This window comes from Lissotriton vulgaris, unplaced genomic scaffold (assembly GCF_964263255.1).
Source record: "Lissotriton vulgaris unplaced genomic scaffold, aLisVul1.2 SCAFFOLD_1239, whole genome shotgun sequence".
NCBI lineage: Eukaryota > Metazoa > Chordata > Amphibia > Caudata > Salamandridae > Lissotriton > Lissotriton vulgaris.
Genome location: NW_028250096.1, coordinates 210,178 through 231,764, shown reverse-complemented (window position 1 = coordinate 231,764; position 21,587 = coordinate 210,178). Strand labels below are relative to the sequence as shown.

Here is a 21,587-nt window from a genome sequence, read left to right as displayed (position 1 = left end):
TTACAATGTTTTTAGAAATGGAACAACTTTGCAATGTATGACGCCTCATGCAGACTATAATTCAGACTGGAGGGTAACTACTTTAACGACACAGGACAAGAGCAATTATGGTTGGACAACACATCTGGCACAAACAACTCTGCATGACCAAAAATACAATATTCAACACAAAACATTTACAAAGACTTAACACTTATCACTCTAGAATAATTCTTGCACCATAAACTATTTTACAAAGAAAATATCCGACCAGGTGTCAAATGAATATGCACACCATGTCCATGATAACTGGACAAGGTTACTGGGCAAGTACAGATGAGTAGTACTGGTAGTACTCATTTTCAGGGGCCCTTCCTTTATCAAACTGATTTAGCTCTGGCGCAAAAAAGGTGGGAGGAAGGCAAATAAGTTGTGAAGCAAGTCCATCTATAAAATCTAAGAGCTACTCATAATATCAGTAGACAGCAGGCCAAAGGCTGATTGAGAGAGGCGAGTCTAGATGGGTTTTCGATGAAAAGGAAGATGGCCTCGGAGGGAAGAAGGCCACAGAATCCATTAAACATTAAAACAACAAGATGGAATTCATCAACACCCAATTCTAGGTAATAGAATTATATAAATGTAGATCAGACAATTCAATATTCTGATATTCTTCATACTTCAATTTATCAGGCGATGTAACAATTTTGTCACCAGAATTGCATGCAATAAAATGGCTGAAACCCTACTGTTAAAGCAGGAATATGTTTAGTAACTAACAGAATTGCACAGTTGAAATACTGGTGACAGACTAATATATATATGCTACTGTTTCTCCCAAAAACTATCTAATGGAGGTGATGCGTGCTAGTTACCACCATCTCATTTGCTATTCCTTAAAAAAAACTGATTGAGACATTCAGAAGTTTGAAGTATTGAGATTTGCAGGAGATATTACAAGAGCAGCAAACGTATGTTTTTTACACTGGACCTGTGTACATGCCTGCTACACTTGAAACTTAAACACACTTAAAAAAGAAAACTGAAACTACATCTACTGCTCAATGGCTTCCAACATTGCAAGGCTATTAAGTTGGTTTGCGTACGAGGACATACTGATGTGGCTTGGGGCGAAAAAAAGCTGAAATTATATTGAGAGGTTATACTAGGCACAGCAAGTCTGAGTTGTAGAAGAGTCTGCTCTCAGGATGGAAATTTAGAGTGCAGCAACTTGACGTGATCCCACAAACCGAAAGTTTTCTGATTTTAAGCAATTGCCTGGTAAGAAAATTATAAAATATTTTTACCCAAATGGGCAAATTCCACCCATCCCTCCTCCAACCCACCATGAGCTATAGTGGTAATACAAACAAAGCCAGTAGTTCAGAAATGATTGGCTCAAAGTGGGAGTAGTTGGTGTAGTTGAGTCGGATACCTGCATCAAAACACCAATTTGTGCAGAGGCACTTCTATCCCTCCGGGGTCCCTAATGGTCTCTAAAGTTACAATGAACCTTTCTGTTATTCTACTTCTTTGTTGAAGAATATCTGAACTCTGCAATTTAGCAATAATAGGCTGAAGGAAAAATATAAAAAAATCAACTTCCTATTTGTTTGTGCGCAATCTCCTATCTAAGTATTCAATATCCATAGGAAAGCCAGATTTTTTTTTTTAAGAATGTGGGTTGCTTATCAAACCTTTGCAAAAACAAAATGAAAATCCCTTTTGTTTGCTTTTCAGGTTTGGCATCCCTCTGCTAGTCTTCGGCCAATATTTGTGCGGCAATGTGCAAAAGAATGCACTTGAGTTTTTGAGTTGTTCGGATTCCGACCAAAAACACCCCCAAACAATTTCTCACCTTCACAAGAGCTTCAATATATCGCTGCAAAGTTCTTCTAAGAAACAAAGCAATGTGTGTGGGACACATGGCACATGCTCATTACTAGTATCTGTTCGGACCCTGTGTGTTGTGGAAACTCACCGGCTGCTGCTCCAAACGCCGAACTCCCTTGCCATCCTGCCTGCCTCCTCGTATCCCTGGAGGGATTGACCGCCCCGCCGCGTGGTAACAGCTTGCAGCACCCGCTTCGCGGGTGCCGCTCCGCGGCGTGAGGCGTGGGGTCGAGGCTGCGGGAGCGTTTGTCAGTGGCTGAAAGGAGGAGGGAGCACCGCGAGGAAACCGAGGGCGCGCGCCGCAGGGACTCTCAAGACCAGGAGTCCCTGCGCTGCACAGGTGTGCACGGCCGCGCCCCCAGCAAGACACGCCCCCCGGCCGACCAGGAAACAAAAGAGGGAAGTCTTCCAACTCTAAGCGGGACCCTGTGTGTTGTGGAAACTCACCGGCTGCTGCTCCAAACGCCGAACTCCCTTGCCATCCTGCCTGCCTCCCCGTATCCCTGGAGGGATTGACCGCCCCGCCGCCTGGTAACAGCTTGCAGCACCCGCTTCGCGGGTGCCGCTGCGCGGCGTGAGGCGTGGGGTCGAGGCTGCGGGAGCGTTTGTCAGTGGCTGAAAGGAGGAGGGAGCACCGTGAGGAAACCGAGGGCGCGCGCCGCAGGGACTCTCAAGACCAGGAGTCCCTGCGCTGCACAGTCCCAGCAAGACACACCCCCCGGCTGCAACGCCCCCTCATAAACAACGGCTTTCCGCTCAGCGGGACGCGAGCGGAACGCCGAGCGAAGCCCGAGCAAAGGGCGGGCAGTCTGTGGCAGTCAGGGGCTGACAGAGGCTGGGCCACCCCTCTTACATCCATCGCCTCCGGACCAAGATCCCGGAGTTTACTTGTGGGTCCCGAGGCCATTATGTCAACCCGCTCTGGCAAAGCTTTGAGGGGCGGCGGAGAAAGTGCCTCAGGGGGGTACTATGATCGGCACAATGGACAAATTTATTACCAGGGTGGCTGCCGTCATTGAAAAGGAGATTGCAATGACGGAACGTCGCCTCTCACAAGACTCCTGTCCCTCCAAACGCTCTTCCCTGGGAGCTGTGGCACATGCTCTGTCCCCAATTTCCACCAACCCCACCTCTCCCCTGCCTGGGATCCTGTCCGGGGAGCCACATATTGTAGCTATAGAGGCAGGAATTGACAGGATAGAAAGCCTGATATCCAATCCTCTTTCCACTAGCCCTAGCACAGTTGTGGTAGAGCCTTGCCCCATTCCATCTATAGCTATCTCATCTGGTCATAAGTCACAATCCTGTTCTGATGTACCAACACCTGGCCAAAAACCGTTGCCCCAGATACGAACGGGACGGGTGCATAAGAAAAGGAAAAGGGCGACCAGTATCCGGAAGGGTTGTCACTCCTCGCTTTATAAGCGTCCTAGGATACAGTCCCAAAGGGGTCCTACGCATTCAGATTCCGGAGGGCCTGAACCATCTGGGAACTTCACCCCTCTACAGCCTGCCGCCGACACCCTACAGTCTCACTCCTCGGTCCCGGCATTACTTATACCTGCAAACGAGGGCCCTACACTTGAGCCCCTCGAGAAACTGGTTAAGTCTCTGCTGGTACCACTCATTGACCAAGTTAAGAGTCTGGGGGATAGGTTAGACAGATTCGAACAGGCTACTAGGGACAATTTTTTCTCCCTGAAAACCTTGCTTAAATTACAGCCAAAGCTTAGGGAGGATAACGCAGATAGGAAAGCAGGAAAAGGGGATTCTGTGGGCCAACCACAGGGAAACCAATCGGCATTGCCTGCTAAGGCACAAGCGACTGGGAAAGTCACTACACCAGCTTCCCTAGCCGGTGCAAAACAGGCAAGGCCGATTGCTACTACTCATGTCGCCCACGTGCATGCTAGCCCCCCCTCAGCAGAGAAATCACCCATGCCTAACCCTGCCCAAAAGAAGCGGCAAAAGGGAGGGATCGGTCTTAATTCCAAACCTTTGGCCGCCCCGCCCCGCCCACTAAAGCTAGTGGAGTAGCCGCGACTCCAAAGGCAAACCCATCCACTTCTCCACCTAAAAATCCCTCCCCAGTGGCCATTCCACAAAAGGCGATACGCAAGTGCCCCCAGTCAATCTCCCCCCTGAGTGTCAACCATACGTTGTTGTCTTAGTCAAGGTTCCCCCCCTGAAGGACACCCAGCAGGAAACCCACCAGGCACTAAAGAATAAGGTCATCCACTGGCTGCAAGCCAACATACCCCTTCCATTGGGCGTGGACGGCCTGATTCTTGGCGTACGCAGGGTGGGTTGGATCGGACAGGGGAAAAAACTATTTGAGGGGGATTGTGTGGTGGTCAATTTCCAAGACATAAGAGCTGTCCACTCAATATGCAGTCTAGGGCGAGCCGCGGCCGGCCCCGGAGTTGATGCAGTTGACCTAACATTCTTCTACCCGCGGCCGGCCTCGAATCCCCTTGTCAACCATCCCGTGTTCCTTCCCCAAAAAAACGCCTACGGTCAATGGTACCCAGCAACAACTGTAGCGCAGTCGCACACAGTTCTGCCATTACCGAACTGGGGCACTTGGGGCTGTTGACTTTGCAATGCCCCTGAGGAGGCTCTGGTGGTCCGCAGTCCCGGCCTCCAGTCCCCTCCTACTGCTAAAAATAATATCCCTCTGACCACACCAGAAGAACAGGTTACCGTTGAGATTTCAGGGGAACTAAGGGAGGTGAGGGTGCCACTTGACACTACAGTTGGTTGTCCTACTGTGGGTGTTGTGGACTTATTCGGTCCTGTCGAGACCCGTAGCATTGCGGCTGTGGCGGACCCACCTATTTGGGTTCTCAGCTGGAATGTTGCTGGTCTGGACAGGAAGTTGGCACTGCCCGACTGGAACTCGCTTGTGGAGCAATACTCCATATGCCTGTTCCAGGAAACCTGGAGTAAGGAGCCCTTACACAAGGCAGGATATTCTACCCACCACTTACCAGCTGTCCACTCAGAAACTGGTAGGGGTCGCCCCTCGGGCGGCCTCCTCATCTGGGTGGCTTCTGCACTTAATTGCAGGGTGGAGGAGAGGGACACCAGATGTCCGGACCTTCTTAACATCTCCCTGAAAAATCCAAGGGACGAGTTTTTCTAAACATCTTTAACATCTATGCCCGAGGTATGACGGGGGGTAGAGAATCCCCAACTATAGCCTGCCTGGAAGCTTCGCTTCGATCCTCACCACACAAGCACTGTACTTTGGTTGCGGGTGACTTTAATTGCACCTTTGAGCCCCTTGGCCCCGAAATTTCACAAGATCAAGAGGAAAATGATAATAGGTGGGGGATACCAGCTTTAGAACTCAGACCAATTAAAAAATGGACAGAAGTGGTGCTTCAGATTAACTCCTTAACAATGGAGTTTGATCTGAGGGCCGCTAATGGCAGGACTGGTTCTGACAAAGCGGGAGCCCATACATACAACAGGCCTGGACACAAGTCAAGAATAGATTATTTTCTTCTTGACGTAAACCTGTGGAGCATGATAAATGATATGGTGATTATACCCTCCGTCGAGAGTGATCACAATCTCCTCTCGCTTACATTGTCCCATAGGTGGTTAACTGGTACAGGGAGCGGAACCGCTTGTAACCCTACCCCGGATATGTCATCGGTCTCCAACTGCGGACGACGGCTAAAGTGGGCGAAGCTGTCGCTCTCAGTGGAGAAAACTTCCACCATAAGGCAGCTTCTTATTGCAGCCTTAGAAAATCTTGACTCCCCGGATGATGGGTCGCTGGAGGTGACCGCTAGGTTCTGTAGCCTAATCCAGGCTATTAGTGACCTTTTTGTTGTCCCAGCTAGTGCCAATAGGAGGAAACTCTGTCCACGGGCTAGACAAGGCTGGTTCAATCGCAAGTGCAGGGAGGCGAAGACACTGCTTGTTGAAGCAGTCAAATCCAAAATACATACTAGGACCAGGGAGGCAAGAAGGCAATACTCTCTCTGCCAAAAAAATGCCAAGAAGGAGTGGGAGGACAACTACTGGCAGGACCTCCTGGCTGCTAGCCGAGGGAAAGATGCTAAAGGCTTTTGGGACCTGGTGGGCAGCAGGAATCGTCCCGACGACACACTGAGGACCTGCACCATTACTGCCCAGACATGGTTTAACCATTTTCAGACACTCTATTCCGCCATTGAAGGCCCACTTAATGATCCCTTCATCCATCCGCCATATACCCTGGATAGAGTCTTGGACTTGTTTTCCGCACGGGAGGTCACGAACCTGATTAAAACTCTGGTGCCATTAAAAGCAGCCGGCCCGGACGTTCTTCGAGCCTATCCAAAGGAATGGGGGGGCTCTGATCTCGGCCCTTCTTAATGCCATCATCGAGGGAGGATCTGTGCCTGATTCCTGGAAAGGGGCAGAGGTAGTCCCAATTTATAAGAAGGGTTGCCGGGATCTACCAGGGAACTACAGGCCTATAAGCCTAATAGACTCGAGCCAGAAACTGGCGGGGAAAGCAATTTTGGGGAGGATTCTCCAATGGGTGGATGACAACCACATATTGTCTGATATGCAAGCTGGGTTTCGTTCAGGGACAGGAACCATCGAACAAGTGTTCAGGCTCCTGTTACTGTACTGGAAGGTGGTGGAGCTAGGAAAAGGCAGTCTTTACTTGGCCTTTATAGATCTGAAGACTGCCTTTGACCTGGTTCCTAGGGAGGAACTCTGGAGGGTGTTGTATGGCCTAGGGATGCCCCCTTACATCTTAAACCTCCTTATTAACTTGCACAATGCCAACTATGCCCAGGTTAGATGGGGGCTGAATGGGGAAAAGACCGACAAGATCAGGGTCGAGAGGGGAGTACGGCAGGGCTGTGTTCTAGCTCCCACCCTATTCTCCCTCTATGTAAATGGGGTGGTAGAGCACCTGCTTGGTGAGCCAGCAGACACCCCCACATTGGGTGGCGTAAAAATTCCAACATTGCTGTTCGCCGATGACACCTTCTCATCTCGAAAACTCCCCAAGGCCTCCAGAAACTCCTGAACCGCTTCCAGGATTTTTGCACTACCAGAGGATTAGTCATCAATGTGGACAAAACAAAGTATTTAATCATGCACCCCCCGTAAACTTGGCCGCCCCCCTATTTTGAACTCTATCCCCCTTGAAAGAGTGGCAGAATTCGACTACCTGGGAATCCGTCTGAGCGATGCTATGAGCTGGACTGCCCATATTAACAAAATGACAGTTGGTCATAAAAGGGTGGGGGGGCCCTCCTTAAGGAGTGCAGTAACTCAACAAAACACTGTGTAGCCCCGTTAATAGACATCTATGGAGCTGTATCTGCATCACTCTACGGAGCCGAACTATGGGGCCTAGGCAACATGGAGTCTCTGACCAAGGCAGAGAATAAATTTATTAAGGATCTCCTTGCCATTCCGATGAGTACCCCGACAGTCCCGGTGCTAATGGACGCAGGCTGCAAATCAATTAAAGACCAGGCTCGCCTCCGTCCTCTCTTGCTTTGGGCTCGCTTGTGGAGGGTCCCGGAGTTAAAATCCTATGCCGACGGGCTGGCAGAGGTGATGTGTTGGGATGTTTGGCAGAAGATTAAATGGCTTAGGGACATCAAACATCTGCTAGGGGACCTAGGCCTGGGGTCTTGCTGGTCCAACCACTCAGCTCCCCCAAAGGAGTCCCTAAAAAAACTATACTGGGAATGGGTTTCCACCAAGCTCATCAGCAACCAGCGTCATTGCAATGCCACCGCAGCTTATTTAAAAATAAAAGACGTTGTTGCCCTTGAGCCCTATATGGACATTATTACCATCGCCATGGACCGGGCTCTCTATATTAAATTCAGACTAGGAACTCTACCCCTTGCCGACCTCCGCTCCAGGTGGAATATGTCTCAGCCAGCAACACACCATTGTGCCCTATGTTCTGACAAACCCGAAACTGTGGCACACTTTCTTTTTGAATGTCCGGATTATGCGCGCCCTAGATCACGCTGGCTTAAACCAATTTGCAGAGAACTGGGCACTCGACAGTACTTGGTCGCCCTCTGGATTTTATTAACTGATACAGCCCCTCCCATTGTCTGTGCTGTATCTAAATTTTTTTAATGGGCCTGGTTGATCCGACTAAAAAGACTGTCTATATCAATTTAATTCTTTCTTACTTAATTTATTCTGATTAATTGCTGTTTTTATCCTTTTATTTTAAAAATGTAGTCACATTTACGATATGCTGTTTTATATTTTTGTAATGCTTTTATGATATATGCATATCGAAATAAAGCAATCAACCAACCAACAAGTATCTGTTCTACAGCATAGGAGTCACTTTGAAGACGTGAAATAATTGTGCTTTTTCTTTGCAACATCTGATCTTCAGGCATCTTTGTCATTGGGTGAAGTCAAGAGAGATGTGTGATTTAACAAACCTTTGTGTACTGCAGAAGTGTCACCATTTACAATTATGAACAGGAATTCCAGGTACTACTTTCTATTCACTTTCCCAGTTACCCACAATAACCTCTATTTTGAGGTTAATAAACAGAATAACCTAAATGTTTGCCCTTCCCCAGCGAATCTTTCTGGTCTCTCACTGGAAAGATCAAATGTAGTAATTTCCTTAATATGGACTAATATGTTACTAATCTCCAAACATGTCCAGAACCTAGTGTAAAGTTGTACAACAGTAATTAACTTCTAATTTGTTGGGGTGTAAACTCAGCGCTTACTCTTTAAACCTCAGACTCGTTTCCACAAGGCCCTCCACTCTCGGAAGGCTCATACATACCTCACTGTACATGGTTGAACAAGATTATACAAAAAGTTGGTGGCTGCAATTACAGTAGACCAATGGCAAATGTATGTACCATTAACAGACCACTTGCTTAAGAATGTTTTGAATTTTCTAAATCCCTATGTACTAGATCATCTCTTAATCCAGATATCTTCCTTGGATTTAGTCTAAATTCATCATCAGATAATTCTGGAAGAAACATTAAATACCTCTTGCTAATTCTAGTTGGGTTCATGAACCAAAAAAGCTTTCTGTGGAATTGCACGCTGCAGCTGTTTTCTAAAGTTAGAACCAAAGTCTTCTTGTTATAATGGTCATTTTTAAGACCAACATATTTCAAAACATTATCTGCAGAATGCTTGATGTACAGCAATATACGTTTCTCGTCAATTGGTAAAATAATTTGAACATGTGACGCACCTCTGTTTTCCAGGATTGAGTGAAAGTTCATCCACAGATTTGTCAAACTCTGTCCTAAAACTATTTAAACAGTCATTATCGCCAAAGGCTCCCCACTCCATATTAATGCACATCATGCCTTCCTCGCCTTCTACCAGCTCGACATTTCTCATTTCCTCCATATAGCAAGCATTGCTGCCTGTACCTGTGAATATAGAACACAACTGTTTTAAATGTAAAAAGAATACAGGTTACCTTATTGCAAGTAACAAATGTTTTACAACTGCGTCACTGGAGCTTGGGTGTTACATAAAGATCTTAGGAACGTTTCTGATATAAGCAGTTGAAAAAGTTAAAACTAATTTCAAATAGTTTTCCTGGCTTGTGTTTTCCAACTGGTTGACCAGTTTATTGCTAATGAAATGTGAGGATTCAAACAATGAGGTATCTTAAAATAACAACAAGTCTAACTTACATTTATTGCTGTTAAACTAAGAAAACAAGTTACTTACCTGTAACTTTGGTTCCCCAGTATTGGTAACCTTTTTAACCGCTGACGGAGGCCCTTTTAATAAAGTATCCTCACCCCAGGGACCATCCGCCAAGCCGTTTTAATTTCACATACCTTAACACCCCACACCGCACACACAGTGACATACCTGCTCCGCTGTAATCAGGCGTCCAAGCACACCCGGGACACGCTAGGTGTCACTGGGTGGGCCCGATGATGAAGCATGCCACCAACTAGGTTGGTGGGTGAGGGCTTTCTAAAGACACCCAACAGGTGCCACTGCCACTTGGCCAGACAATACTGAGTCGCTATGTAATTAATAGTAATCTAACAAATCAATGTCAGATTAACCCATTCTAGTGCTAGTCTCCTTTTGATATCTATACATATAAACCGGGGATCTGGACTAGCTTTCTGGTCCTCTCTCTCCCTCTTGATTCTCGCAATTATTGGCAGCGCGCAGCTGTGAGAGATTACACGACCATGGCCGAAAACCATGGACTAACTTTCTCGGAGAGTGACTTGACAGACGTACTGTCTGACCCGTCATTCCAAACTGATTTTAACATCTCCAACACAATCGCACAGACCTCGGATTGGGAAACCTTAACAGAAAAGAAGCGCAACAGGATACGCACTATCCTCCACGGCACCATACTAGCCCAATACCTACGAACCAACTCAGCACCAAGGGGACTACTGGTATCGAATGCACCTAGGATCTTCCTTGACGACCCCACGTTCAGGAAGGACTGGGCACAGATCGCATGGCACTGTACCAGAGACTGGATGATTCTTATCTTAAAAACCGCCAAACGTTTGTCAGACATCCTATCCATCGAGATAGAAGAGACAGAAAGACATTTCAAAGCCACTATAACATCCTTCAAGAAGAAACTTGATGATCAGAACCGGGAGATCAACGAGTACAAAGACTACCTGACCCAGGCAAAATTCAAAACATTTGAGAAAGACCTCAAAAAATTCTCCTACGCCAAAGTATATCCATACTCAGAGGAGAACTACACCCCTCCAACCAAGGAAGCCAATACACCCAACTCTTCAGGGGACGACAGCTCCGTCTCCAGCGACTCCAGCGGCGGATCACAAAAACGAGGTGGCAGAGGACGAAGAGGACAACGATGGCCCAACCACTGGCAAGGAGGACAACCTAACCAATACTTTGGTTTCCCACCTAACTTAGGCCAAATGCAAAACCCCTACTTTGGTTTCCCGAACATGTACCCCCAGGGGCCAATGCCGTTCTTTGGGGGCAACCAGGGTAACACCTTTCCTTTTTTAGGACGGGGCCAGAGACCCCGGGGCCGCAGGAGAACAACCCAACACAACAACGTACAGGTACACTGGGAAGACGACAACCCGGTGAGCTCCAACACACGCCAGAAGGCGAAGGAAGCAACTCCAGGAACAAGCAGGTAGACAGCTCTACTAACCAGCCTTCACTGGTATTCAACCTGTCCAGCACCCCATTATCCAACAAAGAAGTTGCTGTACTGGAGAAAGGCCTGTCGTTTGTACCCACCACACGACTGGACAAGTTCAAATTACAAGCGGAATTAGCCCAATTCTTCAGGAAATTGAAATTAAAGTCCTTCTTTGAGAAGGCAAACCAAGATGCCCCCCAACCAGATGAGAACCCCAATACCACAGGACTCAGAGTGAAATCCACCTTTGTCCCTCCACCATCCACCGTGCCAGCAGAAATAACGACCTTCGAGCAAGCGGTTTACAATGACATCGAAAAACTCAACCCGACCAACCACTACAACAACATGTCATGGGAAGATAGGCAGACGATACAACGCCTGCAAAATAACCCCACTTTGGTAATCAAACCAGCAGACAAAGGGGGTGGCATCGTGCTATTGGACAAGACAGACTACGATGCGGAATGTCGGAGATTACTCAGCGACGGCCGCAACTACCGCAGACTGGAGCAGGATCCTACAGAACAACTACGCAACACAGTGCACAACCTTGTCAGAAGGGCAGCAGATGACGAACACATCTCAAAACAGGAGGCCGAATACCTCTGCCCGGATAATACCAGAACCCCATACTTCTACACAGTACCCAAGGTACATAAAGGGGTTATTCCACCACCGGGCAGACCAATAGTATCGGGCATCAACTCTATTCTAGAGCCACTCTCAAGATATTGTGACTTCTACCTAAACCCCCTGGTACAAAAAACCCCCACCTACATTAGGGACACCAAACACCTCTTGCAGGTCATTGACAACATCCCCTTTGACCCCGAGACCCAGCTACTGGTAGGTCTGGATGTGGAAAGCCTATACACCAGCCTTCCACAAGATGCCACCCTACAGGTCCTACATGACATCTTGGAAGAATCCCCCTGGCCATACCAGACACCCAGAAATTTTGTCATGAATTGTGCAGCCCTTGCCCTTAAAGAAAACTACTTTGAATATGAGGGCACCTTTTACCTACAAACCAACGGAACCTCAATGGGCAGTGTTTTCGCGCCGAGTGTAGCTGGACTCTACGTCCACCACTTTGAGAGCACACACATAAGCACGGAAGCCAACCCGTTCAAGAACCACATACTAAAGTGGCACCGATATATAGATGATATATTGGTCATTTGGAATGGGCAACAACCTGAACTAGACAACTTCCTACAATGGCTCAACAACAGGGATCCATACCTCAAGTTCACCTGCACGGCCAGTAACCAGCAACTCGCCTTCCTGGACCTACAAATAACAGCTAAAGGCGGAACCTTGACAACAACAACATATTACAAACCCACGGCAAGAAACTCACTGCTACATTTCAACAGTTTCCATCCTCGACCTTTAAAAGAGAACTTACCCTTTGGCCAGTTTCTCCGCATCAGAAGGAACTGCTCGGATGTAAACGACTATAAAACACAGTCAGCGGACCTAGCCCAAAAACTAGAGAACCGGGGTTACCCTAAGGCGATCATCAAAAAAACCCAGAAAAGGGCAAGAAACCAGAACCGTGACGCACTACTTGAAGATGTCACCAAAGTAAGCGACACACAACCCACTACATGTGTGACTACCTTCAACACTGCCTCCAATGACGTAGCTAAAATAATAAAAAAGCATTGGAGAATCATTAACTCAGGGCAAAGGAAATGGGAACCCCCAAGGTTCGCCTATAAAAGGTGTCATAACCTCAGAGACCGACTGGTCAGTACCAGACCCAAACCACCACCTAAACCCGACAATACCATCCTCAATGCGTGGGGAATGCCCAAAGTAACCGGACACTACCCGTGCAATGACTGCAGTGTCTGTCATTTGACATCCCACACGAAAACCCTGAACTTGGAACCAAACAAAGTGTGGTCCCAAAGGAGCCACACTAATTGCAATTCGCAGAATGTGGTCTACTTAATAACCTGTAGTTGTGGACTCAGATATGTGGGCATGACCACTCGCAAAGTGAGAACCAGGATCACAGAGCACCGCAGCACAATGCGATGCAAGAAAAACATTAGCAAGCTGACAAACCATTTCATTACCCACGGGCACACCCCCAATGACTTCACCTGGACAGTCATTGAGCAAATACCAGTCAGTACCATCAACAATGACAAAAAACTACTAAACAAAGAACAAAGATGGATATACCGTCTATCCACAGCCACTGATGGGCTTAATGATGCTATCCCCTGGAACTCCTTGACCCTATGATGACAATCACATCACCCAGCCATATATCCATATGGGCCTGTCCACCCACCACCCAGGTTATGACGCCCTCTGGTCTCCATCACCCTCCTGTAAGGTCACACCATTGTGCCAACCTGGCACTGGAGACCAATCTGGTGTCCATAGCGGTATTTCCCTTTACCACTTGTATATACCGACACCTGACAACACCCAGAGCAATAAGCGCTATCCATTATGTCCCATTCTAATGCCCCCTCACATGAGCCAGGACAGTAGGTAATGGAGAGGTAACTCACCCCCTTTATCTTTATTTACTATTTTTACTCTACCACATACTGTAGCACTCAGGGGCATAACCGCACCACGTATGGCCAACACTTGCAGCTAGTGTAACAGACAACCGATCGGTAGCGCAAACCGGGATACTGTCCCATTTGCGCACCGAACACTACCCACGGCGCATGCGCGGACCACTTCCCGGCCGCGCATGAGCTGCTCTTTGCCGTCCACGCATGCGCGGACCACTTCCCGGCCGCGCATGCGCTGTACACAGCCGCCCCGGCACCCGGCAGCAATATACGCCCACACAGGCGCTTCAGACGGGCATTGCAGCGCGCTAATAAACCACACACCTGAGCGCTATTCAGACCCGCGCAGCGAGTCTCTCTACCATTGCTCTTCCAACAGGTGCCATCAATTATCCTATCTATGACAGTATAAAAACCGGCAACAGCAGCCATTCAATACCGGTTTTGCGAAGGAGGCACAACAGGTCCCACGCTGGTGCTGGTCAGAAATCCTGTGAGTATGCTGAGTATCACGACAATGGGTAAGCGCTCCCTACTTTTCTCCTACAGGTTCCCTAATCCCGATGGTCCTACCTCTCTCTCCCTACTAGGGCTTCACCCTGCCACTTCAATAACCTTGGAGCTTAAAACAAGCATTGAAAGCGTAAGAAATGTTCCTTGCGCCACAATTCTTCACCTTTCACTGCAGTAAATTTTTACCGCTGTTTTAATCACTTCACCCTCGAAGTTCTAGTGCGATTCCACATTAATGATACCACCAGTATCATTACACTTGAGCCGCTCATAGCCTGCACTATTCGCTATTTATGTCGGCTGTCATAACATATGAACTATACCTTCTAGTGACTCTGTTTCTCCCATGTTTGTCTTGTACCTGTCCTCAATGTTAAATGTACAGGTGATCTTGAGAAGGGAATCCCCCCTCTCACAGTTAGATACACTTTAGGGCGTGTAGACACATAGACTACACTACACAACCCCTATTTTAACCTACACATATTTTTATTGTCCTGAAGAAAGCCAGATTAGTATAAGGCACTGGCTGAAACATGTTGACATCTTAAGGACGTAGGAGGTCGTAACCCGCCTCTAACGTCCCACAGCCTTATTTTTAACCGCTGACGGAGGCCCTTTTAATAAAGTATCCTCACCCCAGGGACCATCCGCCAAGCCGTTTTAATTTCACATACCTTAACACCCCACACCGCACACACAGTGACATACCTGCTCCGCTGTAATCAGGCGTCGAAGCACACCCGGGACACGCTAGGTGTCACTGGGTGGGCCCGATGATGAAGCATGCCACCAACTAGGTTGGTGGGTGAGGGCTTTCTAAAGACACCCAACAGGTGCCACTGCCACTTGGCCAGACAATACTGAGTCGCTATGTAATTAATAGTAATCTAACAAATCAATGTCAGATTAACCCATTCTAGTGCTAGTCTCCTTTTGATATCTATATATATAACCTTCATAGATTCCCATGCTTTGTATCATTCCCCGTCGTCGGAATGGGAGCCTCGGTAAATAGAAAAAACCATAGTAGTAAGCACAAAGTGAAAAAATAGGCCTAGGCCTCATCTCATTTTGTAGCTTATCCACCTCTTTTTGTAAAAGAGACCACAATTCTGCAGTAGCCAATCAGAGCAGCCTCACCTCATAGAACCTTCCTGAGAGAAGCTCAGAGCCTCAGATTTTCATAGCCGTTGTATACAGCTATCCACCAAGACCAGAAGAGTGAGCTTTCCCAGGGGAGGCGGGTGGGCGCATGGGAATCTATGAAAGTTACCAATACTGGGGAACCAAAGTTACAGGTAAGTAACTTGTTTTCTTGCCCCAGTATTGGAACTTTCATAGATTCCCATGCTTTGTATCAGAGTAACCAGCAGTAAAGAAAAAGCATATTTTGCTATACCTGAACCTGAAAATGTGACACATCTCTGAAAAGAACAGCAGAACACATAGGATCATAAAATATGACAATAATGCAGTATACAAAATATGCAATAGGAAGGCGGGATAGAAAGGAAAAGCTCACCGACTTATTGGAAAAGATTCCTCAGGACTGCTTGGCCCACTGCTGCATCCTCCTTCACAGAAGAATCCAGACAGTAGTGGCGGGTGAAGGTGTGGACACTGCTCCACGTTGCCGCCCTGCAAATGTCCTTGATAGGGACTCCTGCGAATAACGCCGCAGAGGAAGCCATGGATCTGGTAGAGTGAGCACGAACTGCTCGCTGCAGAGGTTTCCCAGCCGCCTGGTGACAAAATTGTATAGCACTGGAAATCCAACGGTAAATACAAGCTTTAGAAACTGGACAACCTTTGCGTGGAGCACTGAAGGAAACAAAGAGCTGTGAAGATTTCCTGAAATGCTTCGTTCGCTCCAGGTAGAATTTCAGGCATCTGTGAATGTCCAGAGAGCGCAAAGTTCTTTCCGCAGGTGAAGAAGGCTTTGGAAAAAATAGTTTCAAGACTACGGGCTCATTCAGGTGGAATTCCGAAGGTACCTTCGGGATAAACTTAGGATTCGTCCGTAGAATCAGCACATTATTCTTAAACTGGAGAAATGGTTCCTCAATCGTGAAAGCCTGGATTTCACTTACTCGGCGGGCCGATGTCAGGGCCAAGAGAAGAGCCACTTTCCAGGAAAGAAACTTAAGGTCAGACTTATGCACAGGTTCAAAAGGGGCTTTCATGAGAGATGACAAAACTAGATTCAAATGCCAGGCCGGAGGTGGCGGCCGGACTGGAGGAAAGACCCTGAATAAACCCTTCAGGAACTGCTTGACAATCCTTGCCGACCATAGGGAAGGACCTGAAGATGACCGTCGGAATCTAGAGATGGCTGCCAGATGGACCTTTATCGAAGATGGAGCCAATCCCGATTTCGCCAGTGAAAGTATGTAAGGCAAGAGCTTGTGTGGAGAAGAAGTATACGGGTGTAAACCTTCCTTCTGGCACCAAACACAGAATCTCTTCCATTTGGCTCGATAGGTCTTGTTGGTACTAGGGGCTCGAGCCTGAGCCAGAATGTCTCTACATTCCCTTGAGAGATCTAAACCCTGGAACTCTCTGAACTCAGGAGCCATGCTGTCAATCGCAGTGACTTCAAGTCCGGATGTAGAACCTGACCGTGAGACATTGTTAGCAAAGTTGGAACAGGATGCAGGAGAACTGGCTGGTCCTGGGAGAGGAGAAGAAGTTCCGAGTACCAAACTTGTCTGGGCCATGCTGGAGCGATTAGAATCATCCTGCACGGTTCCACCTTGAGTTTGCTGATCAACCTCGGAATCAGAGGGATGGGAGGAAAGGCGTAAACAAAGGCGCCTGACCAGGCAATCAAAAGCGCATTCCCCAAGGATTCCCGATGGTGAACCCTGCTTGCGAAGGACAGGCATTTGGCGTTCTGGGGAGTCGCAAACAGGTCGATGGATGGTGTCCCCCATCGAGCAAAGAGTTCCTCCAGAACGGTCTGATCCAGTTCCCACTCGTGAGAGACTGTCCGCTGACGACTCAAAGCGTCCACCCTGATATTGAGTGTCCCCGCTAGATGTTCCGCTGAGAGGGAGACATTGTTTTGTATTAACCAATTCCATAGCGGTTGGGCTTCCTTGGAGAGGGTGGAGGATCTTGTCCCACCCTGTTTGTTTATGTAGTGCATGGCTGTAGTGTTGTCCGTACGAACCAGCACTGCCCTGTTTTGAATCCTCGGAAGAAAAGCTTGAAGAGCCAAGCGGATAGCGAGGAGTTCCAGGAGGTTGATATGGAACTTGCGTTGCACTGGACTCCAGTGACCGCTGACCTTTAGCTCCTGGAGGACCGCTCCCCATCCTTCCATGGAAGCATCCGTTGTTACAATCAGGGGAGATGGTGGAAGGAGGAACGATAAGCCCTTGGAAAGATTGTCTTTTTTCAGCCACCAGCTGCCTGCTTTTCTCATCTCCTTGGTAACGACAACCTTGTCGTCGAAGGATCCTGTGACTTGCCGCCACTGTCTGTCCAGTTGCTCTTGCAGTGGACGCATCCTGAGCCTGCAGTGCGGAACTAAAGGAATGCAAGATGAAATCGATCCGAGAAGCAATTTGTACTTGCGAACTGTCAGTGTCTTTCGAGATTGGAGAAGACGAGCTGAACACATTAGTTTGGTCTGGCGTTCCTCCGATGGAAGGGCTAAGCAACTGTCCGTGTTCAGGATGGCCCCTAGGAACCTTGCTGACCTGGATGGGCATAGAACCGATTTCTCCCTGTTGAGTCGAAGACCTAGGCGCTCGAACAGATCTTTGCATGTCCGGACTGCACTGGACGCTTCTTGAACAGATGGAGCTTTCAGCAGCCAATCGTCCAGGTATGGAAACACTTGAATAGCTTGCTTCCTGAGAAAAGCTGCCACCGGAGCCAGAACCTTTGTGAAGATCCGCGGGGCGGACCGGAGACCAAATGGCAGTACCTTGAATTGAAAGTGACTCTTGCCCACTGTAAATCGAAGATATTGCCTGTGAGCTGGATGAATAGGAACGTGGAAGTAGGCGTCCTCCAAATCTAGGGTCGCCATATAATCCCCCGGATTGAGCAGACGAAGGATGTCCTGAAGAGTGACCATCCTGAAGGACAACTTCACGAGATAAGTGTTGAGCTGCCGTAGATCTAAAATTGGACGCCACTTGTCCTTTGTCTTCCGAACCAGGAAGAACCTGGAATAGAACCCTTTCCCCTTCTGCGAAAGGGGTACAGGCTCTACCGCCCCCTTGGTGAAAAGTTGGTGGGCTTCTAGATGAAGGAGCCTGAGATGTTTGGGAGGGAAGGCATCCGGCGCTCTTGTTGGAGGAAGGTCTTGAAACTCCAATGTGTGTCCTTCTCTGACAATCTGGAGGACCCACTGATCCGATGTAATAATCATCCAGTTGTTTAGGCAATGGGTAATCCTGCCCCCCACTGATGTGAATGAGGGAACAGGAACAGTGGAAAGAGCCACCTGGCCGCTATTGTTTCCTGGTGTTGTCTCTCCTTTGCTGCCCCTGACGTCCTTTAGGCTGCTGGCGAGAGAAAGAACCCCTTTGAGAGTATTGTGGCTTATACGTCTGGCTGGACGGAGATCCAGAAGAGTAACGATTTTGATTTCCTCCACGATAAGAAGAAAAACCTCTACCTCTAGCTCCCCTGAAAGGCACCTTACGATACTGCAATGTACCCAAGGACTTAGCTGTATCCGTGTCCTTATTGATGCCTTGCAGGGCCTCATCGACGTGCTTGCCAAACAGCATCTCACCGTCGTATGGTAGATCCAAGATCTTATTCTGCACCTCCTGCCTGAACCATGTGGCCTTTAACCACCCTTGGCGTCGCAGAACCGCCGAGCCGGCTAGTGCTCGGAATGCGGTGGTCGCAATATCCATTGCCACATCAATGACCTCCGAAGAGGCCCGCTCCCCTTCGAGCAAAATCTTCTTCACCTCCTCCTTAGAAGAATCCTGCAGTTCGTCTACAAATGGAGCAAGGTCGCACCACATTTGCCGATCATAGCGTCCCAGAATCGCTAAAGCATTGGCTGCTCTAACCAGGAGACTGGCCATAGCTGAAAACCTCTTGCCTACATTGTCTAGGCGCCTGCCCTCCTTATCCGGCGGTGTAGTCATCGGCGTAGAAGGATTCTTGGATTTGCTCTGGGCAGCCTGCGAAATGACCGAATCCGGTTTCGGTTGGCCAAGCAAACATGCCGGACTGCCATCAGGTGCCTTGTACTTCTTTTCCAGTCTCGGAAGTACCGGGAGGACTGTGGCCGGATTATGCATAGCCTTCAAGCCCTCAGACCAGGCATGCTCAATGATCGGAATGGACCTCACTGACTTTCTGAATGGTTCTTTAAAGTCATATAAAAAGTAATCCGATTGAACTGTGGTCACTGGGAGACCAAATCTTTTGGATGCCCTGTCCATTAGGTTGTGAAACCCTCCAACGTCCGCTGGAGGCGAAGTAATGTTATCCGGATCGGTGTTGTCCGGATCTATAGGGTCAGTAGTATTCCATTGCGCCTGTTGATCTTGATCAGGATCCGCTTGCTGGTCTGCATCTGAAGACGCAGCGTCATCATCATCAGTATCCTGCACCTGTACCACCTCTTGTGGGCGCACTTCCGGCGCAGTGGTACGCTCTCTTGGGGGCAAAGAATGGTCTGCCACAGGACGTAATGTCTGAGGCGGAGGTGTCGGGGGGCGCACTTGTTGGGCTTCCGGAGGCGCAGGGAAACGTTGCTTGTAGTCCTGCAACATAAGTTGTAAATCCGCCACTAAAGTGGATGGTATTGCCACCATACCTTCAGGTAACTGACGCATAGGCTGTTATGGAGGCATGTGCCTGGTAGTAGTGCGCTCCTCCTCATAATAATGCTCTGGAGCATAGTGCTGTCGTTCCATCTGCTCCTCCTCAGAGCTAAATTCCTGCACCTTAACCTGGAGGTCAGAAGGGCTATAGGCCTGCCCAAATTCACTGTAAGTCTCTTCCTCAGAGTCATCTTCCAATAGTAGGCTAGGTGGTAATTTCTGAACCTGGCGAGGAGACGTCATCTCTGGCGTGATCTGCTTCCTTTTCCGCGAAAAAACATGTTTTTCCGAAATTTCCATCGTCGACGAGGCCGTCGTCGACGGGAAAGTCTTCTGGGTCTGTGTCGACAGTGGAAGTGCAGACGTAGATACTGTCTTCGTCGCCGAGGATAGCGTCGTCGACGAGGTGAAACTCATCGTCGACGATGGTGGTATCGTCGACGGGACCGTCGACGAGCTCGTCGTCAGCAACATGGTAACCGGCGTCGTCGACATCGTCGTCGTCGAAGTCGTTCTCGTCGACGACACCGCCGTCGGCGGCAGCTTTGCAGACATGGCCGTCGACGTGGAGATGGTCACCCTCATCGACGACGAGCAGGATTCCGGAGCCTTGAAAACAGTCGACGGTGTAGGCGTCGACACAGCCGTCGTCGACGAGCCAGTCGACGAGGCAACCCTGGTAGAGCTGTCCTTTTTAACACTCGTTGACGACGTACTTGGGAGCTTAGTCGTCGACGATTTCTGCTTCTTGTCTGAAGCGACCTCTTGAGCAGGGGTTGAAGGCTTTTTGACCCCACGATCTTTCTCTGAGGGAGGTGAAGAGACTGTAGAAGCCTTTCTCACCTTTTTTGAGGCCTGTTGTTCCTCAGGCTTACCCTGCCTCTCCTTTTCACCTCGGTGAGGAGATTTTTGGGCAGCCGGCCTGTCAGACCTGTCAGAGATCCCTGGTAAGGCCTTGTGACGGGACTCGTCTGAAGCAGAAAGGGGGGACCTACCCCTTTTCAGAGACTTTCTGGATGACACCATCGACGAGGAGCCCTCACTGTCCGAGGAGATAATGTCTTTCCGGTCCTTCATCTTCTGAAGCCATGTGAGGAGACGTCCTTCCCTGTCCCTCAAGGTCTTGGCTGAGAAGGATCTGCAAATCGGACAGCCTGTTGGTTTATGGTCCGGATACAAACAGTAGATACAATCCTCATGTTTGTCCTCGACAAACAACCTCTTTTTGGAGCAGGTGGCACAGGCTCTAAAAAGGGCTTTCCTCTCCGACATGATGAGAAAATATCCAAGTAGTTGGAGAAATAACAAGAAAAAACTGAAGAAAACTGAGCAGAGCTCAATGGAGACTCCCTTGCACAACGTGCGGTAGAAAATCTGAGGCTCTGAGCTTCTCTCAGGAAGGTTCTATGAGGTGAGGCTGCTCTGATTGGCTACTGCAGAATTTTGGTCTCTTTTACAAAAAGAGGTGGATAAGCTACAAAATGAGATGAGGCCTAGGCCTATTTTTTCACTTTGTGCTTACTACTATGGTTTTTTCTATTTACCGAGGCTCCCATTCCGACGACGGGGAATGATACAAAGCATGGGAATCTATGAAAGTTCCAATACTGGGGCAAACTACTTTTTCTGGGATGTAAATTAGTTTCAATGATCCCTCTAACACACTTATTTATGAATATTTTT

General features: G+C 48.4%; 1 protein-coding gene across 1 annotated transcript in view; it reads right to left on the bottom strand.

Moving 5' to 3' along the window:
- The window catches only part of LOC147663374 (hexokinase-2), a 194,893-nt gene that overhangs the window by 9,759 nt on the left and 163,547 nt on the right, over positions 1-21,587 (bottom strand). Inside the window, exon 15 of the mRNA XM_086950488.1 lies at positions 9,098-9,281. Coding sequence (XP_086806614.1) covers positions 9,098-9,281 — 184 coding nt within the window. The remainder of the gene's footprint in view (positions 1-9,097; positions 9,282-21,587) is intronic.